The 22,004-nt window shown below is 39.9% G+C and overlaps 3 protein-coding genes across 6 annotated transcripts in view; 1 reads left to right on the top strand and 2 right to left on the bottom strand.

Annotated features, from left to right (window-relative positions):
• The window catches only part of LOC141796097 (cyclin-dependent kinase 17-like), a 42,491-nt gene extending 35,836 nt beyond the window's left edge, over window positions 1–6,655 (bottom strand). The window contains exon 1 of one of the 2 annotated variants that reach the window (XM_074677016.1): window positions 6,290–6,655. The gene's annotated coding sequence lies outside the window, so the exon portion shown is untranslated. The remainder of the gene's footprint in view (window positions 1–6,289) is intronic. The other variant, XM_074677017.1, reaches the window with a different exon arrangement.
• On the top strand, window positions 6,609–13,910 carry ucmab (upper zone of growth plate and cartilage matrix associated b). Of its 2 annotated transcripts, none has more exons than XM_074677019.1 (6): window positions 6,609–6,746; window positions 9,579–9,682; window positions 9,777–9,839; window positions 9,933–10,028; window positions 13,316–13,414; window positions 13,492–13,910. In XM_074677019.1, exons 2-6 carry the CDS (start codon window positions 9,625–9,627, stop codon window positions 13,587–13,589), a joined length of 414 nt encoding a protein of 137 aa, XP_074533120.1. In that variant the 5' UTR covers window positions 6,609–6,746; window positions 9,579–9,624; the 3' UTR covers window positions 13,590–13,910. The 2 variants fall into 2 exon arrangements, with proteins under 2 accessions (XP_074533120.1, XP_074533121.1); XM_074677020.1 differs by having other exon boundaries at window positions 6,673–6,746; window positions 9,616–9,682.
• A 597-nt stretch (window positions 13,911–14,507) lies between these two features.
• camk1db (calcium/calmodulin-dependent protein kinase 1Db) overlaps window positions 14,508–22,004 on the bottom strand; it is a 34,428-nt gene continuing 26,931 nt past the window's right edge. Inside the window, exons 9-12 of one of the 2 annotated variants that reach the window (XM_074677961.1) lie at window positions 19,166–19,244; window positions 18,375–18,462; window positions 18,085–18,247; window positions 14,508–16,393 (exon numbers count right to left, since the gene is read on the bottom strand). In XM_074677961.1, coding sequence (XP_074534062.1) covers window positions 16,242–16,393; window positions 18,085–18,247; window positions 18,375–18,462; window positions 19,166–19,244 — 482 coding nt within the window. In that variant the 3' untranslated portion in view covers window positions 14,508–16,241. The remainder of the gene's footprint in view (window positions 16,394–18,084; window positions 18,248–18,374; window positions 18,463–19,165; window positions 19,245–22,004) is intronic. The other variant, XM_074677960.1, reaches the window with a different exon arrangement.

Here is a 22,004-nt window from a genome sequence, read left to right as displayed (position 1 = left end):
ACTGCTTATATCTGAGTGCTTATATCAGAGATTTTAGATGCATTCCGATACGATACCGATACTTGTTTTTTTTTGCTGATATCGGACCGATATCCAATATCAATATCGGACTGGGACACCTCTGAAATTGACACGTCACAGCATCTGGTAAACATAGGAGAATTGTGTATCTGCTGAAACCTGCTGGATCCAGTGTGAATTGACACATTGACTTTGACAGAAACCTAATCGTCCCGGTGCTGTGACAGGACAGAGCCGACCGGTGTACTTTTGACCATAATTCCTTCAGAACAGTAAGGATCCGTCAGAGCAGATTTAAAGTACAGTTGATGAACAACCAGGGATGCACCAATCTGACTTTTAAAATCCCGATACCAATCTCAATACCTGGGCTACTCTGATTCAATTTGATACCAGTGTCAGTTTAACATTCTCTATTCCTTAACATGAAGATGAGACTGACCATTATGTTCTGACAACCTTTAGCTTTTCTAACTTTGTGATCTGAAATGAAATAAAAATATGTCCAAAGTCACTCTATCATTATCATATAGGATAATAAAGGTGTAAAATAGGGATGGGTACCATTCACATTTGAAACAATACGGTACGCATGCCCAGTACCTGGCAACTGGTATCGGTACTCAACAGTACCAATTTTTGGTACTTTTGCATGTGTTAATGTGGTAATATAAATTTATTCAATAATAAAATCCCAAAGTTTTTCAATTTAACACAATTATTCTTCAATATATACACTTAAAATGCTGTGTTCATGTCCAGCATGGACACAGTTACTCCTACTATTCTACTCTCTCACAGCCACATGGATATGTTGAGGTACGTAAAAATGGTACCTTTCAAATTATACGTGAATTGGTACTTGGTACTACGGACAGAATTTGGTTGGTACCTATAAAAGTACCCATCCCTCAGTGTAAATGTTAGGAGAGTTAATCTCTAGTACTGATGGGAATTAAAATTTTGCTTTAAACCTCAGCTGTGGATAAGTGAGGAAGTAAACTTGTACATATTGTAAGATGCCGCCAGAGTTTTTTGGTGAAGCAAGCGTGAAATACCTCCAAACTGCTGAGCTGCTGTGGATATAGATATAGAATGGATCGGTCCTGTGTCACCAGTATCTGGTCTAACTTTCTGAGTCTGTATCAGATCCTCGATCAATACTCGATACCAGGATGGGATTGGTGCAGCTCTTTTTCGGACAGCAGGTAACGACAATGCTTGCAAGTGGACCAGTCACAGGGCTTGTAGCCTGGTTATGCAGAGGTAGTTACAGTTTAAAAGACAGTGAATGTCGGGCCCACAGTATTTGCTGCAGCAAAGATTTTTAATGGAAGTATAATCCAGGCTTAACTTTTTCTCACTGGGGTGAAATTTGTGGCAAAGTTAAACAAGGAACAGGCACGAGGAATAGAGCTGGTAATAAAACAGAAAATGTTATGAGTTGATGACAGAAAGCTATAGTTTATGTCCACTAAGGGTTAAACTTGCCACCAAAAGTTAAATGGGAACTCGTCATCATCTGGGTCAACACATGCTGCAACCCTTATTAGTCTGTGGATGGTAAACTTGTTTAACTTGTTAGAGCTGACCTTAGGCTGTCTAAATCTCTGTACCCACTATGTTTCACAAGGTTTCTGAGGCTTATTCACTCATTCATGCAGAGATTAATGAATGATCACAGGGCTAACTACACAGCAAGCTGGCGAGACTGGGAGGAAGTACTTTGGTTCAGTGTTTAGTCCAAAAACACCTCAGCATGTGGACAGAGGGAGGTGTGAGCAGTGACGACCTGCTCCACATCCAGAGCCAAGTGCTCGTCTATTAGGAGCAGAATTACCTTTGGAGGTGAAGTTGTTCAAAACACAAATAGGAAAGTGATTTAGTCTAGCGCCCCCTGTTTTAAGTGTCGGGCCAGGTTAAACCACAAATCTGGAATCAAATATTGGATCTAAAGGAAAATGATACATGTAAAGCACCACTTTACGTCACATGATAACACTGTTTATGAATGGTATGAGAGGCCTGCATGAATACTGACAGATAAGCCGTGTGGACGCAGCTGGGTTCAGAGCAGGGCGCTGAGATCAACAGATATGCTCTGATGTTATGAGACAAGCAGCCGACTACTGTCACTCCAACGCAGTACCTTTTTTTCTGGCTCACGAATTCTATTTTAGGGGAATCACGTAACTCTCTGAGAAAAAATGGGTATCAAATAAAACTAAATCCAGGCTTGAGTTTCCAAGTTTACAACTACAGAATCTCCTTTTCCAGTAATAAATATTCCACTGAGATACACTGCTGGTCTAAATAAAAGGCAGAGCCGTTATCACAGATTCTTCTTTGGCCCATTGGAGATAATTGCCCTGGTGCAGACTCATCTGATCTGAGCCTGAGTCAAGTCACCTGGCGTGCATTTGTGAGCAGAGCATTAGCATCAGAGAGGGTCCCCTCCAGGCCCGTCTGAGCAGCAGCAGCAGGTCCTGCAGGCCTTTCACGGCTGTTTGAAAGAGAACAACAAACTGCTCTAATATTTCACTGAGGGGCAGACGGCAGGAGGGGGTTATCAGAATATCAGTTTCCAAATCAAAGTGCAAACACAAACAGCTCTTTAGTGGCCTTTGTAGTTGTTTCAGAGAGCCTGTAAGCCAGCTGCTGTTACAGCAAACCCTGCAGGGTGGTATTGTGCCTGCAACTGACTTTGTTTTCTTTCAGCTGCAGAAAACAAGACTTACTACTAGATCTGTTTTCTTGCTTCAAGTATTTTCATCCAATTTATGCTGAAGAGGAAACAAAGCTGTAAATTAACCTATCAACTGATTTTGTCATTTAAGAAAAACTTCCTGTTGAACATTAGTCAACTTTCTCGTGATAAGAATAACATCTGTGCCAGGGTTCAGTGAGTTCAGCTAATTAAAAATAACCTAACTGATTGAACATGATTTTTATTACACCTATGAGAGCTGAATAATGAACACCTCAGCACCTCTTCAGTTGGCGTAGCTTCGCTGGCTGTCATAACACTGGTGTGGATGAAGATACATGTGTGTGTGCTTCCAAAAAAAGACCAGACAAGTGTTAAGACAGCTTCTGAATATCCTGCCAAGAGTGACGGGAAAACAGAAGCATTAGTCCCTCACCTGTTTGAGACATTAATACTGCGGATGACGACCTAGATATGTGGAGTAAGGTCTTACTGTAACCAAACAGGTTCTCAGCCAGCTGGCCCAGTGGCTGCAGTGGGATCTTTGACCACCGTCAGCCTCTTCCAGACCCACATTCAGATAGAGAATCTGGGAGTGTAGGCGGTCTGAGCTGAGAGCAGCAGCATTTGTCTTGTGGGGTGAGTTCATGCGAGAGGCCTGGGCTGCATGCCGGGGCCAAAGCTGTTGTGTTAATGCAGCAGAGAAAGAGGAAGAGTTTGTATTCATGGCTATCTATAGACAGGAGTGGTGCCTGTGACATAGCAGCTGCTCCCAAGAGAGCTGTGACACATTAACCTTCAGCCAGCTGTCTTGGCCTGCCGCTTTAACATGAGCTCACTGACACACTCGCAGACTCAGACTCACTTCTATTAGCATTTAACCTTAGAGGGTAGGACTTAATTCAGCTGAAAAGTCGATGAACTTTGCTTTGGAAACAACTTAGGTGTCATTGTTAGAGAGTAGAGACTTCATTATTTTAGACTAAATTACTGTCAACATGCACACACACAGACACAGGTAAGAAAAACACACACACTATTTAAACTAGAAAAGCACTCAGAGAGCGCAGACCTCCGCCAAGAATATTGTGATTGTAACGCAACACTTTAGTCCTACTTTAATGTTATACTCCCTTTCAGCAGACTGTCTGCTACAATTTGGTGTTAGTTACAGGTTTGTACGATAATTTGTTACCTGACAGTGTTAAAATTTATAATGACCTGGTACATATTTCATATTCTAGATCTTAGTATCCAGAATGCTGCCGGGATCTGGATTGTACTTTTACATCTGTCAGAAATTATCGTGACCTTTTCTTGTACTGTTTTGCAAAGCAATTGGACCATTTATCGTGGAGTTTTTTACACATATGTCAAAAACGGCCCTATCTCACAATGATAAAGAATCCTTTAAAAAAGTTCTGGATCCAGATGGTGATCTGGATCACCTTCAAAATTAAATCACTTCTTCCTTATCCCATTTTGAACATTTCCTGAAAATTTCATGTAGATCCGTTTGTTACTTTTTGAGTTATGTTGTTTACAGTCAAACAGACAAACTCTCCCAAAAACATAACCTCCTTGAAGGAGGTAATTATAAGCGCCTAAAATGTTGTGTTTCCCAGAACCTCTCACAAAACACATCTCTGCCATATCTCTGACATACACGCCCTACACATACTGGACCATCATCTGATCCACACTGGACCTCGGGGGATCAGCACCGCGTGGCTACAGCTGTTTCACAGAGGCTCATGTTACCTGCCACCACCATCCCCAAGGCCTTCACCAAGGGAACGACCCCACCTAAACCAACACACTCAGGCAACACTGTCCTCACAACATCTCTCAATTGACCTGCAGGTATCAGAACCAACACAAGGTGTTTCCAGGCCACAGCTCCTCCAGAAGCTCCTACAGGACTTGCATCTCACAAGGAGGTTTGACAAGTCTGTGCTGTCAAACAGAAACCTTCTCACAGGAAATGATGGAGAGAAAGTGCTTTAACAGCTTGTTCATTCAGACACAACAACAAAACAAAAACTGTAAACAGAGACACACATGAGGGAATCAAACCTCAGTTTGTTAACCCTGACTAAAACGTCTGTCTCATTGAAAATGTTGAAATAATCAGTCATAGGGAACATGTTACATAAGACTTCTGTCATATTGCGAGATGCTGATGTACACTGATATCATGACAAAGTAACATTAGATCATGCAGTTAAGCATTTCCCAGAGGCCACATCTGAATTAAAGCATCATTCTTAACACAAATGCATCACTGTACAGAGTTAGCATTAAGTACAACCCAGGATGGAAATGAACAACCTCTAAAAAGTATGGGCTGGTCACGTATGAAGAGTTAGTGTGGTTTTTAAAAGGTGATCATGAGTTTGCTTGTTTTGTGCTCAGTGTACTTAAAATAAGTGTGTTAACAACATTAGAACAATACCTCTAGTAATAAATATGTAAACACTCTGAGTCCTGGGTGTTTTCACACCAAATGTACTTCCTCATCAGTTTTCCATGAGCTTTCCTCCCCCTACACAGAACAATGATGTCTTCCTTTTGGACATCCTGCCAGCCTCACACTCATCTCTCAACCACCCCCAACACACACATGAGCTTCACAGTCTATCTCCTTTTAAAAAGCAGTATAGGAATTCATGTGGTGAGACTTGAAAGCAGTCAAAGCTGTCTTATTCAAGGCTGTTCTTGTCCTTTGCTGTGCCCAGCTTACGAGCTGATAAAACTGAGTGTGCTCAAGCTGTTGCAAGTTCGCTCAGTGCATCCAAAGTTGAAGAAAAATGTGTAAGGGACATCTCTGAAATGTGGGTCAGTGAGGGTTTTCTGGTAGCAGCTATGCAAGACGATACATGCACAGCAGAGCAGTAAGCCCTCCCTTTTTTACAACCAAACCTCATAGTTCAGTGACAAGAAACTATTCAGCTGTTTGAGTTACTGTAACAACAAACCTGACATAAATGTTTAACCCACAAGGAGGGAATGATGAAGCTTCAACGACTCTGAACTTTCGTTAATGCTGCCTGTTGTTAACCTCAGTTCGTTTCAGTCAAACTCGGACATTCACCGGTGTTTCGGTTTCACGAGTGACCCTGGTAACTGGCGACTTTCGGCCGACTGCGTCTGTGGTTGTCGTAGTTACAAACACGGGAAAAGTCGTCCGCAGATGTTCCCAACGTCAAATTTTACACTATACTGTCATTATGTATGTTTTAATCATCAAAGGAGAACAAAGGGGTATTGGGAATGACCTTTTCAACAGCTGTTGGAATTACGACAACCACTAACGTTTTCAGCTGAAGTCGCCAATTAACAGGGTCACTCCTGAAACCGACACACCAGTGAATGAGACGAACTGTATAGCTAACACAACAAATGGCTGTATTCACACTGGGGGTCAGTGAAGTAAACATTGGTGCATTGTTAAGCGCATTTTGTGTCAACGCAGGGTGCAGTACATGTTGCTGACCCAGGGTTTCAGCCACTTTTAACCCGAGATATCCCCACAAACTGTGTTTACTGTAAATTTCTCACCAGAAACGATGAGCGTTACTCCGACCGGAGTCCCCAACCTCGGAGCTTCTCCTCAGGCCGGATGCCGTCTTTCCCTCCGAGCGTGAAAAAACAAAAAGCACCGACTGCTTCTTCTTTGTGGTTTCCGTGTGGAGCTTTCTGCTCTCAGGTCTCCAGTGTCGCTTATATCCGCGGGGTTTTAACGTCCGGTAACATGGCTGTGTCTAAAAGTGTCCAAGTTGTACTCTCGGGTAGAGAATAGGAAGCGTTGTTGGTGGTTTTTCGTGTCGGGTTCGAGACCATGGCAGTGTGAGAGACGATGGTGATTACTGGTTGATCTCTCTGCCTGCTGACGCTGCCACCAACACCACACAGCCGTGTCATCAGGATGTCAGCGGGGAAACAGCGCCACTCGCAGGCTACTGAGGGGAAAGGCTGATAGGCTGTCTGTGTAGCTCCACAGCGCCGCTTACTGGAGGTAATGCTCTACACACAATTATCCATCTGACAGACAGGTGAGTCATTTACTCAGTATATTTAACATTTACCCAAGTTATCTATTTAACCATAACTTTAAGATTCAAAGTTCGGGAACACAGCACAGTACAACCTGTTGAATAGAATAGAATAGAATAGAATAGAATAGAATAGAACTTTATTGTCATTGTAACAAGTACAAAGAAATTGAAGTCACAGCAGCAATCAAGTAAACAAAAGTAAGAAAGTGTATAGAAAGTGCAAAAAGGTCCATAAGAAAATAGATGATAACAGCTTGTCCATCATTCTCCAGTCAGCTGGCCTCCACCTCCTCAGGGTCCAGGACTGAGCTTCTTCAGTCATGCTTCGTCTCTGTCTCCTGGATCCTGTCTGCTCACAGCAGGTGAAGCTCTTCCAACATGGCGTTGGTGTCTGATTTTAGCTCCATTAGCCATGTCTGTGAATAGCATGATGCTACTCTGCCCCCTGGTATTCCCTTTGTTGCTGGATTGATGGATGGAAGGACAGGTTCATGTCGTCACTTCTTAGCTCACACCTGAGAACCAGCACGTCGTCCTCACCTCTTTCTCCTCACCTTGTGGGAAGACATCAGGCCTTGCACCAGTTAGCATTGACATGCTACAGGCTGCTAACAGCTGAGTTCACATGTAAATAATGCAGCCATGGTTAAATGTAGGATCTCCAGACAAACACAAGAGAAAAAGTAGTAAAATTTCCCTAAAGCCACAAAAAGTTTGGTGTCCATGACCAACAAATGAGCCAAACAAAGTAATGATCCACTCCAAATACAAAGATTACAAAAAAGAGACAAAAAATTACAAGAAATGGACAAAGAAGAGAGAGCTGCTGCAAAAGGCAGCCATAGCCAACAGGGCAGCACCTAATGGCTGTCCCCTATCTTGTTTGATTTATGTATCTACTGTTTTATTTTGTTGTTTTTACCCTCTCTACCTATTTCTATGTTTAATTACTTGTTCTTTATTATTATTATTATTATTATTATTATTATTATTATTATTATTATTATTATTATTATTATTATCATTATTATTTACCATTAAACCATGCACCTGCTTGTACATTTTTAAAGGTAGCTGTTGTCCATTCAGATAAACAATTTATTAGCTGATTTATTCCTGTATGGCTCATATATTGTTCAATTTGTAAGGAGAAAGACATAAGCAACCCCTTCAAAATTGTTTCCCCAATCAACAGTGCAATCTTTAACATCATTGGAGTACAGCATGGGGGAAAAAAAGTCGTACATCTGCATACTTTGGAGCTGTAATTACAGTTTAATCTGCATGAAAAATGAGTTTCATCCAAATGCTACTTATTTCTAGGCTGCATGAATATTTATCAGAAGCAACAGCTGGGACAAAAGAGACAAAAAGAAGGTGTTTAGAATTTTTACTTGAATTTACTGATGGAAAAGAGAGAATACAAGACACAGGTAACTGTGTGGTCGGAAGTTGCACTACTGTTGTCTAAAACTACAGTCAATCACACTGATTGACAGGTTGTGACAGTCTGGAGTTAGACACTGAACATTAACAACAAGCCTAACTAGATTGTAGGCATCTTGTTATGAGGTGTAAATCAATATCAAAAGACAAAAATAGGGGAAAAAAAGAATAAAACATATAAAGACTGTTAAATTTGATTTCCTGTTTCACCAATAATAACTGGTAATATTTGGTTACATTGATTTTACATGCTTCCCTCCCTCGAGTATTTTGCACTCCAGTCTTTGACTTCCTTACTCTTCCAAAAAAAACAATCCCTCCACCTTGGACTGCCCTGTAAAACAATTTAAACATTCACTGTTTTCTGGGACATGGCCAAAATCCAGGTGGAGCAAAAGCTCCAGCAAACAGAAGTCTGCATACTTTCCTGGTAGATTTTATGCAGAAGCACGGAGAAAGAAAGCAGCCTTGTCGAGGGGGCCTCCTTGACCCTGAAATAAGAAGAAATGAGCTCCAGCTCTTGGCAAACTCTTTTTTTGTTGTTGTTGTTGTCTGCCATTTATGTTTTTTTTTTCTGGTTAGTGTTGGTGTTCTCCAGACAATTGGTGAATATTCTGCCTGTGGTGTAATATTTAAGATGATGGAGTGCCAACTATCTGGGTAACCAATTAACCTGAGAGAGTAATGATTATATTTTGAAAAAGGACTCAGAATAATTTGTTTCCTGGGGATGTATAATTTTTGATAACAGTCATATTTAAATGTAACACAAAAAGAATATTCGAGTACTAGGCAGAGATCAAATAAGACACAAGTACTGAAATAAAAAAGAAGTTGAAATAATACAGAATAGTGTAGAATAAGCCAGATACTAAAGTCAGAAATTAATATCCTTTTTGAGACATTTTTTCCCCATTTCCTGACAATTTTCATAGAAATACATTATTTTTTATGTGAAGCTTTGCCTCCATACTGTGCCATAGAACCCACAGTATTATAATGTCATCGGTAATTTATGTCTTTTTAAATTCTAATCAGTGTCGTCACTTGGCAAAACTAAAAAGAAATGCATTGAGTAAAAAGATTTTAGATATTTTACAATTGTCACAATTATAGGAAGAAATCCAGTGTAAAAGATGGGTCAGGTAGGGTGATTGAACTGCAACTCAGCAACAGTAAACAAATACTTCAAGGAGCAGAAAACTCAGATCCTCAGCAGTGTCCTGTTTTGGGAGCCTGATATCACCTCTGTGTGGTCACTCCCTCCTCTTCCTCTGACACCAGTCAGTATTTCTCCAGGCTCTCTCCACTTCCATATACTTCTCCTTCTTCACCTCTCCCTCCAGGTCTGCCTCACTTTCTCTCAACTCTTCACCAACACAGTGTCTGACCATGTCCTGGACGTCTGCAGCCCTCCTGGCTCTCTTCGCTGTGCTTCTTGCTCTTTCCTGTGAGTGTGTTTCAGGAGGATTCTTAACATCATGGGGTTTATGATGGAGAGTTACAAATAGTTGCAGATTCTGTGTTTTTGTTCTCTTCCTTAGTGTCCCCAGAGGCGGACTCTGCAGCTGTGCCCAGCAGCACAGGCAGTGCCAAAGACCCACAAGGTGAGGCTCTGCATCAGCTGCCCCTCTTCTTCATCCTCTCTCTTTGTCCTATTATTCTGTGAGCTCAGCCTCATTCTGTGGCCTCCACTACAGGTCCTATGAAGAGGATCTTCATGAAGGAGGCCGACGCCTCTAACTTCTTCAGGAAACGCACCAGACGGGGGGCCAAGTCTCAGGATGAGATAAATGGTGAGTTTACTATAAGTTTGTTTGTGGTCCAAACTCAGCATTTGTCTGTGTTTTGGTCTCAAACTGTCGCTAATTTGATTTTAACCAAACAAAAAATCCAGTTGCTTGTTGGTCACTTGTTCTTGCTTTGTTGTGGGTTATTTATAAACAAAGTAGTAAAGGATTGTTTGGTGTAAAAAGTTCGATCTTTCATATTTCTTGAAAACTCCTGAATGCTTTATATTGGCGCAACATATTCCTAAGGAAAATGTATTACAGCAAAGGTTTACATGCCTCAAGATTGCAAGAAACAATTTTCAGTCTCTCTGAATTCACGGTCACGATAATACAGATTTCTGTGGTTTTATGATGAAATGACAACATGATTTTCAAGAGAATTAAGAGAAAAATTTAGTGAAAAGATTTGATGAAATGGATTTTGTCGCTTTAATTATTCAGCCTTGATCAAAAGACTCTTAAAAACATGCAGCAACACAAACAAATGAGACATCAATAACAAAACTGTTAATATTCATCACACATCATGTTCATAAAAGAGATACTGTGCATTATACAGCAAAACACACAATAACGGTTTGATTTCTCTTGTTTATTATGAGGAACCACTCAGTGTTAGAGGATGAAAAAGCCACAGGCATCCTCATTGGCTAAGATTTGTTGTTTTTCTTTCATCTGTCAGGATGCATTGCTCACTCAATCAGAAGAAAAAAAAATGTTTTCAGATGATCAAGGTCTGCAGCAGCATCACAGTACTTAGCTGCAGTCTGTGTGAGTTATATAACAAACAGTGTTAAAGAAAGCTAACTGTACAGACTGTACAGACTGTACAGACTGTGCTGAGAGCTTTAGACCTCATTGCATTCAGAATCACACAACAGACAAATTTCTTCGACATAATCTTAATCTTTTCACTGCAAAACAAGAGTTTTTATAGCGAGTCTTTTATTGATTGTGTTGCATTCTTGTAAGACTTTTAAAATAAGCTGTGCAAAGATGTCAAAAGTCTCACCCCGGGATTACTTCAACATGTTTACCTCACAATCTGACACCTCTTCCTATTTTTACTCTTCGCATCCAACATATTAACCTTTTTTTTGGAATATAAAAAAGCAAAACAGCACCACTTTAAATAACTGGTACTTTTTGACTGTATATGTGTTATTTTTCTCTTATCTTACATTGACTTGCTTTGTTTTTTTAACGTGTTAGTACTGTTTTTATTCCTGCACAACCAATTAACCTTTCTGCATATATGTTTTTCTTGCCCTTTCAAAAGGTTGTGAGTAAAAATGAAATGCACAGCCTGAATGTTTTATGACAGAAGCAGATGTTGACTGTCTTCTTAACCTGGTCTGATCAGAGACCACCTCAGTCCTGTTCACACAGCACCTCTGCTTCCTCTGCAGGAGGCTGCAGCAGGAGGCACAGGGCAGCATGGGGCTCACACACACTCATTCACCTAGACATCACACACGCAAACACACACTTTAACCTCAGAGTGTTTCAGTGTATCCTCCTCGAAAGTGTGGTGAAAATTCCCATACTGTTCCATGTTTGACATTCTCAGGTGATTTAACAGCTCTGTTATGTGCAGTCCTGCCAGCAGGAAGGTGAGAGCACACAGTACTCAGAATCCGAGTTGTATAACAGGCTGCAGCTCTGTGTGTGTGTGTATGTGTGTGTGTATCGACAGCTAGACACTTGGTGCAGCTAAAGCAGGGATAAATTGAACACAAAGCAGTAAACAGAGAGAAAAGATTGAGGTGGAGTGAGTGGGTGAGCGGCTGGGAGATGAATGAGGAATGTGTCGACACACAGCAGAGAGGGGTCAGAGCAGAGCCAAGTAGAAAAAAAAAAAGTGAGATGAACCAAACTGCGCTCACTTTGGAGAGTCTCTGCTGCATGATGACATAAAAGCACAACACCTCACTCCCAGGTAGAGGAAATTTGCAAAGTAAATAACTGATATTAGCTGTTTCAGTGGTTGGATGAGTTTGCAGACATCAGACTCCAGACGAATGCTGCTGTTTGACTTTGTTTGTGGGAGGCTGTGCATGCTGGAAGAAGCAGGCATACTGTGCTGATGGAAGATTCCTCCTGCTGTGCCAGTTTTCAAAGGATAAAAACAAAAATAGTGGGTTGTATCTTTCAAAATCCCTTTGAAATATGTCTGAGTCATGAATTTGAGCAAAAGCTTATCTGTAAGTCTAGGTGACTTCAATTCTATGCTCCAACTCGTGCAGGGAATCCTATTTAAAGGTCAAAGGTCATGAGCTCTCTGTGGAAAGGTTAGCACCTCAGCTTATATCTCTTCCTAATGTTACCGCAGGCTGTCAGTGTGTGAGTTTCACTGAGTTCAGGTTTTGTCTTCCTCATGAGTCCTCAAGCTGCAGGTCAGAGGTCAGAGGTCACACGCAGGCTCTGTCAAATCCTCTCCCTTATTCCTCTGTATGTACACCACTCAGGGAAATTAGAAGAACAAATATAACTTCAGTTATGTTTTTCCATTATTGAAATGGTACGGCTATAATAACCATATGAATCTGTTTGTTTTGAGACAGGAGATATTTAGTAACCATGATACTTTGAGAAAACATGATCCTGGTTTCATTAGGCTCAGTAAATGCACTGCGAGTTCAAAGCTGGTTGTGAAACAGTCTCATGTCTCTTTTTGACCTACGAATCCAAAGACCATCAACTAGAAGATGACTTTACCTATACAGTTATTCTTACTTATATTTTAATAAAAATGAGCTAATGTTTACATGTTCTGTTCAGCAGTAGAATATTGGAAAATGTATCTTTAGGATAACTCACACATGTATACAGCTTGATCATCAAAGAGATAAGATATACATCTTTGTCCAAAGGGACCACAAAAAAGAAAGTTATTCATAGCTGCTTTAACTAATGAATAAAACATAAATTCCTTTCCTTATAGGGTTTTCTTCATATATCCAGTCATATAGGCACGCACTCTTATGGCCTCCAACTACACAAACACTGTAAACTTTAATTACTTTTATGGTATGCTGAGTTTGCTGCTGTGAAACATTTCTTTTTGGTCGCTTAAGAATTCAAGGAATCTGGATAAAACTGTATACTGATAATGGTCAAGGCTGAAACTAAAGCTGAAAAGTTGCATTATTTGTAAACAAAGTGACTCTGCAGTGGAATTCACCACATGGAATAAAATATAAGACAAGTTACAAAGATGCATCAGGCAAGATGAAAAAAGTTTTTTTTCTCAATTTGAAATCTTAGTTTCTTCCTTTTTCCTCTCTCAGCTGAGCAGAGACAGATCCTGGCTGCAGACGAGCGAAAGAGAGAGTTTCACGAGGAGAAGAGGAATGAGTTTGAGAACTACGCTGAGGAGGAGAATGATGGTATGCAAACCCTGCTACATGTTGTAAAAGATTTCCTTAACCAGCCTTAATCTAATGAGCCTCTCAACGTCTTCCAGAGCAAGACGAGAGGACCAGAGAGAGCACTGAGCAGTGGAGGGAGTTTCACTATGATGGGATGCATCCTCCTCAGGAGTACAACCGTCAGTCCATCTGAGAGTGAAAGCACAGTGGTTATTTGAGCTAGAAAGGAAAAAACAAACTGTAGAAGCTTTAATCTTCAGACATGTCAAACCTCGTCAGAGATGTCAGCTGGAAGAGTTTCTGTCACATCTTAAACTGGCTTTGATTACTTACACCACAGTCTACACTGCTGTATAGGGAAAGATGTATGATCAAATATAAAAAGTATATCATTATACTAATGGATATTTAACAGCATTCATTTAATAGAGTGTTTTGATTTCTAGACTTATTACAGATACTTTCGTTTGCTGCCTCCAGGGCATATAGATTTGATGATTGTGAAAAACACAAACAGGGCCATAACTGTTTTTTTTTTTTTTTTTTTTTTTTTACAGCATCACAAAAAATGTGATCGTTTTTCCTCTTGCAAATTTGGTCTTTCAGAAAACACATGAGATAATACAAATGTGGCTATTTCTCAATAGACAAGATGACTTTATTGTCATATTTTGAGAAGAAAACCTATGAATTCTATATGTTTGTCCTCTGAAAAATACCCAAACATGTCATTCACACCTTAATATTTTCATTATCACTAAATGGCAAAGTTTCTGATGTTTGGTGTTGATGAGAGAGAGCCTATAAAGATTTTTAATAATTCTTTAAATAAACTCCAGAAACACAAATCTTGAACAACTTATCCTGGGTTACAGAGGATTATTCTCTCATAGAAATGTGGTAATATGCTTTTAAATGATCTGATTGATGTTTTTTTAACACATTCACACAGTTCTTGTATATGTAGCATATTTAATCGTATTAACTAACCTTTTTTGTGTGATGCTATAATTAACTTGATGAAAACATACAGTCAGAAATACTTTTGAAATAAAATGTTAAAAAATCCAACTAATGTTTAGTTTACTTCCTGCCAAAGAAGCAAAAACACAAAGAACAAGCCTCTTTTTTAATACATGACTCTCTATAAAGCACACTTCTGTAACAATATGTAATACATGCACACTGAGGGGCACTCATATTTTGCTTTCTGTGGGGGATTTTTTTTGAAGGGATGGATAAAACAGGGAAGACAAAAATAAACACTTAAGACCAAAGCCCACTGTGTTGTTGAGATTTGTATTTACACAAAAGCAAAGGCTCAAAGTCAGCACTCACCACAACATTTTTTACATAATTTAATTCATGTTATGGGCAGTCTTTTTCCTCCAAATCATGTTGAGTGGTTCTGAATCAAACAGAGGAACTACAGAAGTAAACACAAAGACAAATTCTGTTTCTCCTGTTTTTGTTTGAGTCTCTGGAGGGAGAAGGAGAAAGAGTGTCCCTGCTAAATTCAACAGGCTGGAATGAAAGCACAGTGATTCAACACAGAGAGAGGGGGAGCTGTTCTCAGAGCAGCCACTTCAGGAGCGGAAGCAGAGCACGATATTACAACTACTGAACTGCACACTACTGATCCGACGATGCCGCAATGGAAGCATTTTTTTTTTCCAAAATACATTTGCATTCATATATAATCTCACACTTTTTTTAAAGGACTGAATGCACACTTGACACAAACCTGTCAGCAATGATGGATTCAAAGAAAGCATCTGTCAGACTCTCCCAATGGCACATTGGAGAAACATGCAGTTTTTCGAGGATTTCTTCCCCACCTTTCCACCATCCTCCATCAGCGATGTCCGATCACTCTGACAGGTGGTTTGGTTAGCTTCATGCTGGAGCACATCCCTGAGAACTGGTCACACAACAACAACAATCTGTTGTTGCCCCCCTCTGGTCAAGGAGGGCTTCACAGTCAAGTAAAAACTAATCAAATTAAACAGTAATTACAAATAAAGAACCAGTAGATTATCTTATCTTTGTAATTCAGTTACTTAGTCTGCTCTAATAACACATTTACACGTTTCTGCAAGTGGTGTTCTTACAAAAGTCATGATATCTTGTAAGAAAATAAATAATCCAACGCAGTGCAATGCACCGACCTCTCAGCAATCACAGCTGTGATAAAAGCACACCGTCCTGTTTCATGTCTGCACACTGTAAAGCAAAGAGATAACACACACCGTCGCTGCTGCGAGTTAAGACCCTGTGGAACCGTTGGAGCAAACACCACAGCAAATCAACAAGAGCTGTCAAAACGAGTGCAGATGATGTCACAATTAATCACCACGGCTTGAAGCTCACTGTATATTTCACTTGCATGACATGACTCCACTCAACAGTTCCAGGCAGTATATTTACACAAGGCAAACAGCGGAGCGTCGCGTGTCAGGGCGCTCAGAGTCAAAAATGATAGCAGCTTTAATGACGAGTTCCTTTGAGTGTGGCACTTCCAAGACCAGCTGCAGGTTTATCCTCCAAGAAAACCAAGACTCAGGCTGAACACGGACTCCACAACAACATCTTCTGTTGGGCATCCTCTCCTCTGCACCTTCACATCTCTGTGACAAAGAAGGCAGCAGGGGGGGTGCCATGCTGAGCCAACATAAATGGAGCTGAACAAACGCTCCTCAAATTCCTCCCCTGGTTGGCAGAAACAGGTGGGAGGATGCGGGATGAGCAAACTGGGCGACAAGTTTGAATCACAAGGCCTGGGAAGGATTTGATCCCCATCTCAAAGCTCTGTGGTCTCCCAGCTCACCTCCCGCGGAACCTGGCGTCATTTGGACCCCGTGTGGATGACAGTGACAGTGGAGGGGCGAGGTCTCGACGGCTCAGCCACTACTGATGGCTCCTCTCCTATAGGGGAGGTGGCGTCAGAGTCCTGATTGTAAACTTTCACAGCAGAGGGCAAGGGAGCGATTGAAGGACCTGAGGACAAAGGAAAGAAAGAGGCTTTGACTACATCAACAAATACAGCAGGGGTGGCCAACCCATCAGAGATCAAGAGCCACAAAAATTACCGTGGCACTACAAAACTACAAACTCTCCTAAGCCATTCCACATGAGCTGTCGTCAAGCTTTAAAAAATCAACACACCACAGAGAAATTTTTCTCAGATCGAATTGTTGTGGTGATTTGAAGATATTATTTTGCTGCCTTGTATTCAGGTCTTCTTTTATCTGAAAATTTTTTTTCTATTAGTTATCAGAGATTAAAAACGAGGCTTTACGTCACTTTGAAGCAAGGGGAGGAGGGGGAGGAGTGGAGTGCTCATGAGTGATTGAGAGGAGCACACGTGGAGAAAAGAAACTGAAACTTAAGTATCAATCTCATCACCCAAGCATTGATCAATACTGATCCCAACGTTGGTATCAATATATCAATATTTTAGATTGATCGGCACACCACTATTCATAGCAATGTTTTTTTTTTTTTTATTGTTGAAACAAACTTTAGAGACAAGACTTATTGTCACCACATCAGGAATGGTACAGGGGTATGCATATGCCATGTTTGAGACAATGTGGCTCGACTGTTGCTAACCGTTAACATTTCTTCTTGGAACGTCCAAAGTTAAATACTTTGGATGGGACATTTCCCTGAGCTCTGTTTTTAACACTCAAGTTCCTTTAAGTTTTCATGTTCTGTATCTGGATCTTGTCTCTTTTTTAAAACATAGAAGAGAGATTAAACTGCTACAATTACAAGGAGATGGTTCAGCCCGATTCAGCCCTCCCCGGATGACTGGATTAGAATAACTCTTGAGATATTTAAGATGGAAAAATTGACCTAATATTTAAACTCCATACGGACAAATTTTTACCAAATTTGGAACCAGCCAAGTTAATCAAACCGGGGACCTTCTTGCGCTACAGCGCTAATTGTTGCACCACCGTGTGCACTGTTCTGTCTTTACAGAAGATGTAATAGAGTTCTCTTTAATTGAACATCTGACTTTTAATTGATAGTTTATCCAGAATAAACTGTTAGAGTAATCCTTAAGAGGTTAAAATGTATCCACTGTTATTTTTTACATTTCTACATTCAAAGTATCCAAGAAGAGTGGGCATAATGATGGATCAAAACTGGACTGATGGTCTGTGATCTTACATCTTCAAACTCATTTCAGATTAAGTGATGTTGCATTTTCTTTTTCTGGACTCAAAACAAAACTGGAAGGACTTTGGTTTTACTTTGAATAATGTTGTGATACTTTCGTATAAACCTGTCCATTAAAAATAAAAATATGATTTAAAAAGGGAAACTTTTAAAGAGAAAAGCCAGCAAAGACGTAAAATTTAACATATTTGCTGATGAAACCTTGAGATGTGGTTTAAAGCTCAGTAAGAAGTGTATAAATAAAGATGTTAATGTAGATATTGTGTTATGATGGACCTCTGTTTGAATAAGATCTTAACTTTAATCAAGTGGCACCAGAGTTTGATACCAGGTCACGACCATGACTCAGTGTCAAACTCACTTCTGCTTGTTAAACGGAGAATAACGTCTGAAGGGCTTTTGAGTGATGTCTACATGGAGGCTTCAGCAGCGTGAGCAGAGCTAACAGCTATAAGCTGGACGTGTTTGTGTTCACAGAGGGCACCAGAAGTGTCACTCACAGTCCTTCAGGGAGAGCGGGGCACAGTCCACAGACTGACTTTTGGCTGGAGCGCGGCCTGGAGGGTTGGACACGGTGTTGTTGCTTTGAATGCTGCTGCCAAAGCTGGTGCCCAGCTGCAGACGCCTCATGTGGCGGATCACAGCCGTCGCATTAAATGCTTGCTGTGAAGAGAGGGGGCAGACAGACAAATGTGACTTCAAAGATCTCTGGGTAAGTACACTACAGTATGGAAAGATCAAGGATAATGTGTTTCAAGCATCATTTAATACTGAAGACTTTTCTCCTTACCCTCCATTTGCTTTTAGCAAAGTTTTTCCGCATCTGCCGACTGACTGACTCATGTATGTTCTTGCAGAGCGCGGTGTCTCCGGCAATCCTGTGAATTGAAGTCAAGTCCTGTCAGATCAAGCAGGATTCACAATACAAACACAGCACAAACCAAATATATTTGTATGCGTTCACACTGTTAGTCATCCTCCTGCTGTTTTCTTATTTGCTGGGCTTATTTATCTGTGATTTCTCTGATGATTTTTTTCCTGCTTTCTCACTTTCTGTCACATTCATCTTCATTTCTGAGTGTGAATCCGTGTCAATGGAGGCCATTTCTCTCAGTTACCATACCTGTTACTGGTGTCACAAACCCACATATTTGTATTAGAACGACCACCTGCCAAGGACCCAAAAGGCCCATTACTGACTAACAGACCTATTCATATTGGCCACCTCAGCCGGAGACAGCAGCCCACGCCAGCTCGCTCTCGTTAGCTCCGGCTCAGGCCTGGGAAGACATCCTAATTGTTCATTAAAGCTCCCACATTCTTCAAGCATCCTTCAGGACGCCGGCCACTAATTGGCAGCCATTTATTCAGCAGATTTCTCTCTGAGGGCTGGCGCTGCCGAGCAGAGGTGGGTTCGCGGCTTGGAGCCATGGCGACAGATGACAGTGGGAGGACATGCTCTCCATGACAAATGTGTAAGCCTGGCAATCTGCGTCATACCGCTGTTTCACTGCAGTGAGATGTGTGGTTCCCTGTGATTGTCTGGCTGGGAAGCAGTGGGACGATGGTTAGTTTTCTCACCAGGGGTGCTCAAGAGCCTGGTCACATGTGAATCTCTTCTCGGGGTCCTTCTCCATGAGGGAGCTGATGAAGTCTTTGGCTGTGAAGGGAAGTGAAAAGGTCATAAACACCTGTTCTACTCTTTCTCATTTACTCTTTGAGAAATACTAAAATATTTATGTTTTAAAATTACTGAAATGATGTAATCTGGCAGTAATAACTGGAGAAAAAAGCAAATTAAGCACACAGTGAAATGATCCAAATTAGTTGTTTAAAACTTGCTCCAGGGGCAATATGTGCAAGCTGTACATATTGGGCACTGGGGGGCAATTAATTGTGGTAAGTTATGGCTACATTATTCTACATGAGAAAAAATAAATAAAGGTTAACACTTTACTTTTGAGCAAGGTTATAATAGTTTTGGATTTGTTATTATAGTTTAGTTTTAGTTAGTTGTGACATTTTTTTTCAATTACAGTTAAGTTTTAATTCGTTTTAGAGCGGGCATTCTAGTTTTTATTTAGTTTTGATTTTTGCAACAAGGCTTAGTTTTAGTTTAGTTTTAGTTTAGTTTTAGTTTTTTCATACCTTATTAACCAGGCGCAGGATTCAAAAAGGTCAGAGTAAATATTTTGTCATACTGTTTATTTTTAAGTCCAACATAGTGCTCACTGCTCAGTCAATGCTGATACTGAACTGTTGGCTTCTGCCTTAAACACAAGAAAATAATATAAACGTAATATAAAAATATAAACATAAATTATATAAAAATAATGTTAACATAAATTATATAAAAATAATGTTAACATAAATTATATAAAAATAATGCTAACATAAATTATATAAAACAATATAATATGAGCTTTAATAATTAGAAACTTGGACTCTGTAACAATAAAGTCAGACTCACATGAAATTAAACTATTACAGATGCTCTGATTCATTGCTCCTCTACATTTGGTCGCAGCACAGAGCACAGCCAGTCAGTGCAGTAAACAAGCTCGTCCCTATACGCCGCTAAGATGGTGCCGTACGGCACTAACAACTGCCGAAAACTGTCATAAAATCGGTTGGGAAAATGTGTCGGATTAATTTAAATCCTAACGGCTATTAATATTGTCAGAAACAATAACGAACGACATTTTGTCTTTAATTTTGGTTAGTTTCAGTTAGTTTTGTGAACACAAGATACAGTTTTAGTTTACTTATTGTTTTTGTTTTCTTTTCTGGTTTTTATTAGTTTGAGTTAACTGCAATGTATTTTGAATTTTAGTTTTTGTTTTTAGTTTCGTTTTAGTTAACTATTATAACCTTGCTTTTGAGGTCCACAAATTTCATCACTCTTAGGTAATAATTAGACAAAAAATTTTCTTGTTTCTTTGAAATTAGCACATAACTTCTTTAAAATGTACAAATTTTTTGTCACATGTCACAATTGTTTGGTTACTGTTTTCTTCCAGTTTCTTTGAAATTAACTTAAATTTCAAGGTAAGAAGGTGACAATTAACAAATAATTTATTTGAAATCAAATCACAACCCACCAAAAAATGTTTTTAGAAGTATCCCAACGTTTCTGCTATTTCCAGAGAAGCAGGTGATAAATACCTGCTAAGTTCTTGAACACAGAAGTTAGGTTCATTGTTTCCTCTAAAAATTACCTTCGGAATGTTAAGTGGATAATTCAATTTTCCATTCAACAGTTGATAGTGAGCTATTTGTTATTGAATTTCACTGAGTTTGTTGATATGCATAATTGAGGTCACATGCAAAATGATAGACCTTTATAATTAGGCCTGTAATGGTTAACATGATACAACTGAAGGCTTCAGATGTGATATTCACCAAGAGTGGGGTTGTAAATTGGCCTTACCTATTGTGATAGACACTGTGAGTACAGGCGCACTGCAACACAGAATCTGTCCAGAAGTTATGTGCTAATTTTCACCAAAATCTCATGGTATTTTGGGGGAAATTTCAAAGAAATAAGAAAAAACTTTGTCTAATTATAACCCAAAAGCGATGAAATTTGCGGACCTCTAAAGTAAAGTGTTACCAAAAAAATCTTGCTTTTAATGGCAGCACCTGCAGCAAATAACTTGTAGCACTTTTACACACTAAGGTTTTCCCTTCCGTCTAAATTCTTGCTTTTGTTGTACGACAAAAGCTTCGGCTAACTGAAACTGTAGATGTGGCATAATAAGGAGTGTGGTTAAGTTGACAGAATTAACCACCAGCGTGTCCTTTGTTGCAACTTTCCAGGAGGCATACTGCTGCATTCATGTGTTGTCAGTCACAACAGAGAACAACAGAACAACATCTCAGAGGCACAGGCGAGAATTAGGTTCTATTTGTGTTAGAGTTTACCCTTTATTAAAAGTCAGGTGCATTAGCTAAAGCAAAGTTGTATTATTTATCAGTATTCAAACCTCAATTAAACTGTTTGTTAATGTTTAACACAACTTTGGAAGAATGTAAATAACTTTTCAAATCGGAAACTGGGTCCGTCTGAGGGGTACCTCATCCATGGTTTCACAGAAGTGACTCCAGCTGAACTTAACATTCAGACCTTTAAACTTTTCTCTTTGTTTTTTGGGCCATGGCTTAGTTGTTCCAAAATGGAAAAGCTGGCACTCAGAGTTTTAAGCTAACCGTGTTTTCAGCTTAGCTATCTAACCAGCTAATCATCCTTGATTCCAGCTCTTCTTTTAGACACACAGGCTACGTTCCAAATCACTTACTTCTCACTACATAATCCACTAAGCAGTGAGTAGAGTCCTCATCTGACCCATTTATTTATATGGAACATTTTTAGCATGTTGAGTAAAATATCAAATGTGTTAGAAAGTATCAAATAAAAGTG

This window comes from Halichoeres trimaculatus, unplaced genomic scaffold (assembly GCF_033239565.1).
Source record: "Halichoeres trimaculatus isolate MK-OKI-2021-1 unplaced genomic scaffold, fHalTri1.1 fHalTri1_scaffold_10, whole genome shotgun sequence".
Lineage (NCBI taxonomy): Eukaryota > Metazoa > Chordata > Actinopteri > Labriformes > Labridae > Halichoeres > Halichoeres trimaculatus.
This window is presented reverse-complemented; position numbering and strand designations above follow the sequence as displayed.